General features: G+C 55.6%; 1 protein-coding gene and 1 long non-coding RNA gene across 6 annotated transcripts in view; one reads left to right on the forward strand and one right to left on the reverse strand.

The window, feature by feature from the left end:
* Positions 1–1,449, reverse strand: part of LOC108524482 (uncharacterized) — a 4,201-nt gene extending 2,752 nt beyond the window's left edge. The window contains exon 1 of the long non-coding RNA XR_001884060.1: positions 1,229–1,449. This is a non-coding gene — a long non-coding RNA (uncharacterized LOC108524482). The remainder of the gene's footprint in view (positions 1–1,228) is intronic.
* DNAJB5 (DnaJ heat shock protein family (Hsp40) member B5) lies at positions 1,439–10,481 on the forward strand. Of its 5 annotated transcripts, none has more exons than XM_017865599.1 (5): positions 1,439–1,900; positions 2,567–2,679; positions 5,253–5,497; positions 8,315–8,916; positions 9,075–10,476. In XM_017865599.1, exons 1-5 carry the CDS (start codon positions 1,673–1,675, stop codon positions 9,306–9,308), a joined length of 1,422 nt encoding a protein of 473 aa, XP_017721088.1. In that variant the 5' UTR covers positions 1,439–1,672; the 3' UTR covers positions 9,309–10,476. The 5 variants fall into 5 exon arrangements, with proteins under 5 accessions (XP_017721088.1, XP_017721090.1, XP_017721089.1 ...); XM_017865601.1 differs by lacking the exon at positions 2,567–2,679 and adding an exon at positions 2,735–2,878 and having other exon boundaries at positions 1,710–1,900; positions 9,075–10,481; XM_017865600.1 differs by lacking the exon at positions 2,567–2,679 and adding an exon at positions 2,738–2,878 and having other exon boundaries at positions 1,710–1,900; positions 9,075–10,481.

A 10,481-nucleotide genomic window follows, 5' to 3' on the forward strand; every position in this document is an offset into this window, starting at 1 on the left:
CTCCCCGCCCCTCCCCAGCCTTTCTTTCCTCTGCCCTCCTTACTCCCACCCTATCTCTCATCTGCCCCATGCCCCTCCCCTCCTCATCCCCCTCACCCCATCTCCCCATCCTCTCACCACTCCCTCTCCCTACCTCCCCTCCCTCAACCCCATTTCCCCAAATTCCTCATGCTCCTCATTCCCCCACATTCATCACCCATCTCTGCTCCCCTCCTGGCCCCCAACCCCACTTTCTCTCCATCCTCCTCTCACCCCAAGTCTCTTTCTTCCTTCACACCTCATGCCCCTTTACCCTTGGGAGCCCCATAGTGACTCCTGGCACGAAGGCAGGTAGTGAAGAATCTGCAGACCTGACCCCAGGACCCTGGCCCCCTCCCTGCTCTGCTCTTGGCCCAGGTACTCAAGCCGCAGTTTCTAGCAAGACCTCATGGGTGTCCAAACTCTGTCTCTGGAAAATAGGAAAGAAAGAAGTAAAGGAGAGCTTCCGGCCTGACCCTTCCTTTATCATCAATCCCCAGCACTCTCCCCCCACTTCACCCCCAAATTACTCCCTCCTCACCCCCGCTCCCTCGAGCACAGATGGGCCTGGGAGACAGTGACGTGGGCGCCAGGCACCGTGTCTGCTCGAGTGGCGGCTTCCGCCGGCGACCGCCTCCGCAGCCCCGCCTGCTCCCTGCATCGGGGACACTGGGGCTGAGATCTAATGACTTAATGGGGAGTGGGGGAGATAGAGATTCTGAGGGTAAGGAAGGGGATCTTGAGGAGTGAGATGAAAGATTAAAGGGGAGATCTAGGATAGGAGATCAGGGGTGTAAAGAAAGAACCAAGAATAGGATAAAACGGATCACTGCGGGAAGGAAGACAGGAGATCATTGAGGGCCAAGAAGGAAAGGGCTAAAACACAGGCACTCCAGGGGGAAGCAGGATGAGAGACTGATTAGAAAGGGGACTGAAATGGGCACCGCGGGGTCGCTCAGGAGGGGCGCGAGGATGAGGGGCTGTACAGAGGGTGGGCGGGGGAGACTCCTGGAGGCACCGGCCTGGGCAGAGTCATCTGTTTTCCTCAGGGAAGAGGTCCAGAGGGCTCTGAAACCCGGCATCCGTGGGATCTGTTAGAGATTCCTTTAGGTCACGTCAGGCCACCGCGGGGTCAGGGTAAGGTAAAGCTAAATGAGGTCAGCTCGAGGTGGCTACACCGTTGGCTTAAAGGCGAGTAAGAAGTGCTGACCTTTTGGCCCCGGTCCAGGGACTACACCTCCCAGAGTGCACTGTTCTCACCCCCTTGCCCCCCAACGAAGAAAGAAAAGAATGCACGGCCGCACGGCCAACTGGTGGGTACAGTTTTCCTTTAAGGCTGCCTTTGACGTCGCAAGGGTTCCAGAAGGTTCTCCTGGGATTCGAGCAGTGGCCAGTACGTCCCACCTTCGCAACCCGGAGATTGGACTAATATAGTTGCCCCTGGGCTCGGGTCTGAGTCTCAGGCACGAACCAATAAAATCAAAGGGCGAGTGGGGTTGCCGCCCTCTGTCTTTTTCACCAATGGCACGACAAGATGGCAAAGAGGCGTGGTTGAGTGATCCCAGAGGGCGCCAATCAGATCCATACCAATCACTGCCTGGAATGTGTGCGCGTGTGGCCGGGTGACAGGGGCGGAGGATGGGCGGCTATCACCATGCCGCTTGTTGAAAATTGCCCAATCACAGTAGAGGCTGAACTGAGTGACGGGAAGGTGGTTCAATGGACGGCGCGGAGGCGGAGCCGTGGGGGCGGGCTCCCGGTCCCGCTGTCGGCGGCCGGCGGGCAGGCGACTCCTGTCCCGGGTGGAGGCGGCGGAGCCGGAGCCGGGGGAGGGGGCAGCGGCTGTCTCACGGACCACGGCGGCGCCCGCAGCTCCTCATCGGTGAGGGCGCCGAGCCAGGACTCGGGGGTCCCGGGAGCGGGGCGTCGCGAAGCCAGGGCTCCTGGTGTTGGGGGGTTGGGACACTGAGGGCCCGTAGGCTCTGCTGCCGTGGGGTGCGGGGCCCCAGGGTCTGCAGGGTGCTCGGAGTCCTGGACCCGGGCTTGGCTGTTACAGGGGGCAGCGAGCGTCTGAGCCGGGGATGGGAGGGGAGGGGAGGGTCGGGTCGGACCGGACCAGATTGGGTTCTGTGGGGCGGAGGCGTCTGATAGCAGGCCAGCCAGCCAGAGCGGGTGACATCACCGACCACCCTCCCCCGCCCGAGCCCCCTCCCCTCCTCTCCTTGCCGCGCCTTTTGTCCCGGCCGAGCTCCGCTCTGCCCCGCCCATCCGCGAGGGAGGAGACTCCCGTCAGTGACTTCATTGAGTAGGTTCTTGGGGATTGGGGTCGGGTCCTCCCCAAGGAGAGGCGACAGGAGCTCACTGCCTCTCGGGCCCTCACAATCACACCTGTCACAGGTACACACGCTGCCACTCACAAACACACGCTTGCACTCCCAGCCTCACTGACACGCTGCCATACAGCCGCTCACAGCCAGCCAGACACTGCTGCACCTGAGAGCAGGTGGCCACGGGTCCTCTCCCTTCACTCTCCACACCTGGGGATCAGGTCCGGCACCTGCTGCGCCAGACAGGCCTTGCTGGGCACGCGCCTCTGAGAGTCCGAGGAGGTGGCTTCCAGAGCTGCAGCACTTCAGGCCGGCTCCGGTGGAGCGATCAGAGGTGAGGGGCTTGGCTGGGCATGTTTAAGCGCACAGTGCTCTCCTGCCCACCCCAGCAGCACCCCACTACAGGCCCGAGGAGCTTTCCGGAGCTTCCCACACTCCTGGGGAGAAGACTTCTTAGCCAGCTTGATGTTTAAAATTCAGCTGGAGCCCTTAAAACTTCGAGCGTGGACGCTGAATGGGTTTGTAAAGTTTCGGTAAGTCCCTCCGGAGAAGGGCACTCATACCCATACCCAGTCAAACCCTCCACACAGCCATCCCTTCCATTGCCTTCCTGCTTCCTCCACCTCATCCTCATCCCCTCCGTGACATGCAGGGACCCCTCTCCTGCCTCACCCACATATTTGAATGAATTGCATCCCTTATCATTCCTCTTATCTCAAACCCTTCAGGTATCCATTTTCCACAGACATTTCCTCCAATATTTCAACTCTCTACATTCCTCCCTTTCAACCCATCATTAACCCATTTTCCACCTCAGCCATTTCCACTTGTCACTCATCCCCTCCATCAGTACATCATTTTCGGTATCAGCCATCTCCCCTCCCTGTACCTCAGCAGTCCCCCTTGCCCTTTTCTCCCCATTTTTCCTTCCTGCCTCTACCTTAACATCCTCCTCATTCTTCTCCATCAAAGGCAGTGCCATGCCATGGGGCTCCTTTGTCATTCCAACACGTGGCCTGTGGGTAGGGGGGAAGGGAAGGAGGGAGGAAAGCAGAAGTAAAAAAAGGAGGCAGATCCTGAAAGAGCTTGCCCTGTGTCTGTGGAGGCAAGAGATGTATGGGCCTAGAGCAGCTAGCAGGTGGGTACCAGGGAGGAAGCTGGCCGGGTGCGGAGGTAACGCAGGGACAGAAAAAGGAGGTGGGTGGTTGGTGAACTGTTCCACTGGCCCTTTGCCTGGAAGCTGCTGTAGTTCTCTGGGGGCACCCTCTTGGTGTGCTAGGGTTCCTTCCCAGTCCCAGGGAGAAGAAGGTGTGGGTTGAGGCAGAAATGGCAGACCACCCCCAGCTCCCTCTCAGACGGCTTTTGCTGCCATTTCTGAAAATGGCTGCCCCCCCCCCCAAGGTGCTCTTTCTTCTCTGCCTCTCCCAATCCCCCCCTACATCTCCCCCACAGACGTGACATGCTGGTGGGGGGTGATGGGGGAGTACCTGCCTTTGTTGAGCCTTTTCTTCGTCAGAGAAAGGTGACTCCCAGAACCATGAGTCAACCCAGCCACCTGCAGCAGAGCCTATGGGGGCAGAAGTGAGGGCCATTGTCCCTGCCCACCTAGGGCCTTGGGCACCTCCCCCTTACCCGGTTACAGCCCTCACTCCTGCCAGGACACCCTGTACACCTCCCTTCTGTGAAGCAGTCAGAGGCAGAAAGGCAGGTCTCAGCTGTGGCTGCCAGCCTAGGACATTGCTAGAAAGACTCTGGTTCTCCTGGCTTTGGCAGGGGTTGGCCAAGTCTCAGAATGGCTGAGAATGGCTTCTGGCCATTCCCCCAGAGAACTCTAGCTACAGGAAAGTCCCCCTTCCCCTGATATCCACCACAGACACACCGATGGAGGGAGACTGGAATGAAAGAATTTGGGTTGTGCGTTTCTCTTATAACAAATGCTCCTGCACCCACCTTAAAAGGGACTCAGAGGAATATGGGTCTGACGCTGGGCCAGATCCTAAACCGCAGGGCGGACTGGGGTGCGGGGTGGGGCTAGGAGAGTATTAAGGAAATGGTGGTTGGTTAGTGCCCAATTGTCTCCTAACAGCTGGGGTTTAAAAAGTCCTGTCCCCAGGATGCTTTTTTTCACTCACACTGGTGCTTAGGCGGCACAACCCTCACAGTTTTGTCTGTAGACGCTGGGAAATAAGGGAACCGTTGCCCTGGTTGGGGGAAGGACAGTATCGCACCCCCTGCTAATGAGGGAGTTGGAAACAGCAGTTTCCAAAGGCTGTGAGTCACCCTGTGATCTGAGTCACACGTGAGGCTTAGCATCTTCAGGGGGTGGGGGCGGGGAGGCCTGGGGTCTCCAATGGCAGAGAGGACTCCAGACACCCATTCCCTGACTCAGTCTGGCTGCCCAGGACAGCTGGCGGAAGACCCAGGCCTGTTCCCAGTCCTGGGCCACTGCCCCAGCTGCCCTCAGCCTGGGCACCATGCCTAAGGTGTGGCGTAGGAGACCACGATGCTCAGGTGACCTCACCCGTTACACTGACCTTCGCCAGCTCCTGTGTGTGGGTCGCTCAGTCCATGGTGCCACCTCACTCAGCAGGGCCTCTCAGGGGTCCTCAGACTGGCCCAAGGACCAGGGCCTCAGCCTAGCCCCAAGAGTGGGCCACAACCTTCATTTTCCTGCTGGGAAAACCCAGGAGGTGAGGACGGAATCACAGAATTCTAGAATGTCAGAGCTGGAAGAGATCATCTAGTCCAAACCTTTCATTTTCCAGATGGGGGGGACACAGGCCCACAGAACAGGCATGACCTGCTGAAGGTTACCCAGGGAGTCATTTAGGGATTGCAAGATCATCAGGAACAGGGCTGGGGCAGAAGAGGAGAAGGCATCAAGTCTCGGCCCTGGGTTTCTTTCAGAAACAAGGAGACCAGTGCTGGTCCAGTGGCTGTGATGGGAAAAGATTATTACAAGATTCTTGGGATCCCATCGGGGGCCAATGAGGATGAGATCAAGAAAGCCTACCGGAAGATGGCCTTGAAGTACCACCCAGACAAGAATAAAGAACCCAATGCTGAGGAGAAATTTAAGGAGATTGCAGAGGCCTATGATGTGCTGAGTGACCCCAAGAAACGGGGCCTGTATGACCAGTATGGGGAGGAAGGTAAGAGGGCAGCACTCTAGCCCAATCCCGGACCCCTCCGCTTGGTAGAGGTCCTGAGTGCACCAGTTTGTGTAGCAGGGAACTGGAGGCTGTGGAGGGGGTGAGGGCGGCAAGGGTTTCCAGCACTGCCACCCAGAGGAGACAGGAGCCCACCCACTACCCAGCTCAGCTCACCCTAGTTCTCCCCGCCTCTCTATGCTCCCTCCCTCCTTGGGTTCAGGCCTTAGAGAGGTCTGAAGCAAGAGCCAGAGGCCTTCCCCCCACCTTCTTTCCTTCCCAGCCTTATTAGTCCTGCCTGAAGTCTCTGCTGCTTCATTGGCTGATGGGGAAGGTTGGGGAGAGGGAGTGTGTGGCTCTCTGAGGACAGAGCATTTACATTCATCAGCATAAAAGTCTGGCCCTTAAGCAGCCTGGGAATTAACTACCAGAGCTCTGAGCAGAAATGGTTTTTCCCTTCTCTCCCCCAGTCCTGCCTGCTTCTGGCCAGCAGAACAGAGGTGGAGCTTTGCCTCCCAGAGGAAGTGGCAGGGATCCAAGGGTGGAAGGGGAACTGCTGCTGGCATCTTCCCCCTTCCCTGGGGTAGCTGGTGGCCATGGGGTGGGAGGCAGGAAAGGCCCAAATAAAGCCTCTGAGAGGGAGGCCCCTCCCAGCACATCCCACGGCCATGATGTAGCTGCTAATTCTGGGCCTGCCCCTCAGGGCTGCCTGCCACCCGCCAGCCACAGGCACCTGTCAGGCTATATTAAGAGACATTGTCACGCTGAGGACTCTCCTTCCTGGGAAGAACTGTCCTTCCTCCCCAACAGAATCCACCTTTCTTTCACATTCTCCTCCTCTTCACCCTCCCCATTCTATCCTCAAAACTAAATGGACTAATCATATGTAGATAAGAAGGTTATTTTCTTCCCCTCCTCCTGGCCTTGTGTTCCATGCCCCTCTGTGCACCCTCGTCCTCCCAACTCCCTCTTCCTATTCTCCATGCTGCCGGTTCCTTCCATTCTTCCTGCCTACCTCCTAGACGTGCCAACTCCCAGATTCACCAGATACTGGCTGGCACCCCCAGTATTCTTCCAACTAAGACATTTTTCTCTCTGGCATGGAGCGATGGGAGGGATAGGAGTGGGAAAGAGGGAAGCAGTGCAGACACCATGCCACCATGTGACCTGTCTTGGAATTGCACCCATTCCTCCATTCAGCCTCACCTTTGTTTAGAAAGAAGGCAGGAGCTGGGAGAGCTCCCCCGAGATACTTCACCCCTTCTGCCTAAGTGAAGGGGTCCAGACGCCAGGTTCTGATGCAGAACCCCATCCCAGGAGGGCCCCTGAGGATGCGGCATGGCCTTAAGGGGAACTCCATGACCTGGGGAGGGAGAAGCAGCTTAGAAATGTTGGTTATATTTCTGTCTACCCTGCCCAATCCCCAGCAGCCATCTATTATAGAGCAGTTATACACACAGACTCTGTGTGCAGTTCCAGCAAGGGACAAGTTGCTCCCAGCTTGAAAAGGGGGTAGTAGTGGAAGAACAGAAATCCCTATAGAGAGAATTACCCCTTCCCTTCATCATCCGTCCAGCCTCCCTCCCTCTCTCACCGAGCTCTGCCAGGCTGCTTACACTTGCTTGATAATCAGCCCCTCGATAGAAGGAAAGAAGAGATCCTAGGTCTTGGGGGAGGGGTGAAGAGGCAGCTGCCACAAGTCCCTGAACTGTCTGCCACTTGTCCTCTCTAGTGAAACTCAAATTTGCCTTTGTGGTTCCAGGAAATAAGAGGCTAATTTAGGCTCAGATCTCCATGATCAGTTGAAATTCTAGATAAATGGCCTCAAAGAGAAGGGTCTCTTTCCCAGCCTAGACCCCACCCATAGTCTCCATATTCCAGAGCAGTTCTCAGTGTGAACCCTCTCCCCACATCCCCCACTACCGCCAGCACCTCCTCCTCTGCAAGAAAGCTGCCTCCAGGAATCTGAGCCCCTTAGGACCCGACAGAGAGAGCAGCTAAGGTCACCACCTGCCATGTGCCAGCCCATTCATGCATTTTGGTTGCTCAACATTAGGTGTGGGGTATGGAGTTCGCTGTTGTATAACTCCAGGGAGCTCCATTCCCATTGTACTCTATGTCTGTACAATGTGTGAATGACACTCCCTAAAGTTGTGTAACACCGAGCAGAGTGTGGGAACAAAGCATTTGAACATTTTTTCTAGAAAAATATCTCTTCATCTCCAAGCTAATGAGCTTTCCCACTTTTTAAGGCCTCCTGATTTCCCATTTGAGCAGGAGTCAGGGAAAGAGGAAATATTGCTAGAAGCAGAGTGAAAGTGGTCTTCCTCCTGGGTTGGATCCCTACCCTATTTGCGACTGTTCACTTACCAGCCCCCTCTGTGGTCACATCCTGTCTGATTGCCCCTTGTCCTATATGTCTTTGGAGATAAGCAAATATTTGGGAACCAGGTATGACTTGTAATGTGATACCAGGCTAGTCATTCAAAGCTTTTTGAGACATCTTTGGATCATGAGTATGTGGAAAAGATTACAGGACTGGAAGTCACATCCTCTAAGTCCTCTAGTCCTGGCTTTTCCACCTATTGGGTAAGCCAACCTCTTTGAATCTCAAGTTATGCGTTGTTATTAAATATATAATTAGGAATGGAAAATAATCTTGCCAGAAGCCTTTCTTACTCTATTAGCCTGGCCCTCTCTGTGGGATTTAAATGTTGCCTCTTTCTCTAGGCCTGTGAACTGGGAGCTAGAGAGCAGGGGGAAGACACTGGGGTGGGGCCAGGATGAGCCACACTGCCCCTAACTTCTCCTCCCCTCTAGGCCTGAAGACCGGCGGTGGCACATCAGGTGGCTCCAGTGGCTCCTTTCACTACACCTTTCATGGGGACCCCCATGCCACCTTTGCCTCCTTCTTTGGTGGCTCCAACCCCTTCGATATCTTCTTTGCCAGCAGCCGCTCCACTCGGCCCTTCAGTGGCTTTGACCCAGATGACATGGATGTGGATGAAGATGAGGACCCATTTGGTGCTTTCGGCCGTTTTGGCTTCAATGGGCTGAGTAGGGGTCCGAGGCGAGCCCCAGAACCACTGTACCCTCGGCGCAAGGTGCAGGATCCCCCAGTGGTGCACGAGCTGCGGGTGTCCCTGGAGGAGATCTACCATGGCTCCACCAAGCGCATGAAGATCACAAGACGTCGCCTCAACCCTGATGGGCGAACTGTGCGCACCGAGGACAAGATCCTGCACATAGTCATCAAGCGCGGCTGGAAGGAAGGCACCAAGATCACCTTCCCCAAAGAGGGTGACGCCACACCTGACAACATCCCTGCTGACATCGTCTTTGTGCTCAAAGACAAGCCCCATGCACACTTCCGTCGAGATGGCACCAACGTGCTCTACAGTGCCCTGATCAGCCTCAAGGAGGTGGGGCCTAGTCAGGCTGTGTGTGTGTGCTGGGGAGATGGTGGGGACATTCCCCCTCTTCCTGCCAGCTGGCACATTCTTTCCCCACTCAATCTATTTCCTTCCTTCCCACTCACCTTGCCCCACCTTTTCCTCACTTTCTGCTTCGTCTTCCCCAGGCGCTGTGTGGCTGCACTGTGAACATTCCCACCATCGACGGCCGAGTGATCCCTTTGCCCTGCAATGATGTCATCAAACCAGGCACCGTGAAGAGACTCCGTGGGGAGGGCCTTCCCTTCCCCAAAGTGCCAACTCAGCGGGGAGATCTCATTGTTGAGTTCAAAGTTCGCTTCCCAGACAGATTAACACCACAGACAAGACAGATCCTTAAGCAGCACCTACCCTGTTCCTAGGCTCTGCCCCAGCCAGTCCAGAGCCTACCACAGCAATACCCCAACACTCACTTCCACTCAATGTGCACCCAGCTTGATGTCCACTGGACACTGGCAACTTTTTCTAAAATGCAAAAAAAAGCCACTGGTTTTCAGGAAAATGTTCCTGTCCCTGACCCCTTTCAGAGCTGGGCTGCCTGGGGGGAGTGGGAGGGAGGTGGGGAGAGCTAGCCCAGGCCAGGGGTCAATGTTCATGTCACTAGCTTTGAATCCAGTTTCCACTGCAGTGGCTGGAGAGTGACCTGAGTGCTACTTGAAGATATGTAGAGATTCCTTATCCATGCCTGTACATAGCATGTCCTTCTCCCCTCAGCTTTGCTAATACCAGTCCCCTCCCTTCCCTTTGGCTTCCTGCTGTTGGGGGCGGAAGAGAATAGAAAGGACATTGCTTTCTCAGCCCCACCCCCAGGTCCACAGTGTCCAAGGTTATGGCACACATATTCATGCACAAGAAGCACTCACCTAGAGCTGTCTGTGCCTCTCTGGGAGAGAGGAGAGGGGATAAGAAGGGAAGGTTCACAACCTGTGAACAGGGACTTGAGCACGAGACACTTTTCATCTGGAGCAGGGTGGTGAGCTCCTCAGCAGCCTCCGCAACAGCGCCCTGCCTGCACCCGCAGAGCTGGAGGTTCTGTCCTCCCTGCTCCTCTCAGGAGTGTTCAAGGGTGGAGGGCAGGGAATGGGGCCTGAGGTATTAAGGCTAAGAGGTTGGGGGCAGGGCCCATGTCCCGCCTTTATTAGGAAGGGAAAGGGCTTTGGGGTCAGGTGGCAGCTATTCCCCACCAAGAGATTCAGGGTCACAGGTTTTTCCCCACACCTCTGAACTCAGGGCCTAGCCACCCCCAAACTTCCAAATCCCACTTTTGTGATATGTGAAGCTACTTATTTCTTACCCTTGGAGGCTGTGTGGGGAATTTCCAGCCCTTTTATGCCTGTGTGATCCCGCCCCACCCCCACAGTTGTATAAAGGTCATAGTGAAGGAGCTGGGGGAAGACTGCTTCAGCCAGATCCTGGGGTGGGGTCTTTAGGTTTTCTCACTTTGACAAGCCCCTGAATGTTTTTATAGTAGTTTTTTTGTATTTTTTTGTAATGACAGTATTATGTAAAAAATAAAGTATTTTAAAAATATGGCA

Source organism: Rhinopithecus bieti, unplaced genomic scaffold (genome assembly GCF_001698545.2).
Source record: "Rhinopithecus bieti isolate Rb0 unplaced genomic scaffold, ASM169854v2 scaffold_82876, whole genome shotgun sequence".
NCBI lineage: Eukaryota > Metazoa > Chordata > Mammalia > Primates > Cercopithecidae > Rhinopithecus > Rhinopithecus bieti.

Coding starts and splice junctions, on each gene's coding strand:
- DNAJB5 (XM_017865599.1), top strand. CDS start 1,673: ATGCCGCTTGTTGAAAATTGCCCAATCACAGTAGAGGCTGAACTGAGT. Junction 1,901..2,566: donor GCGCCCGCAGCTCCTCATCG/GTGAGGGCGCCG, acceptor CCTGGGGATCAG/GTCCGGCACCTGCTGCGCCA. Junction 2,680..5,252: donor CTCCGGTGGAGCGATCAGAG/GTGAGGGGCTTG, acceptor GGTTTCTTTCAG/AAACAAGGAGACCAGTGCTG.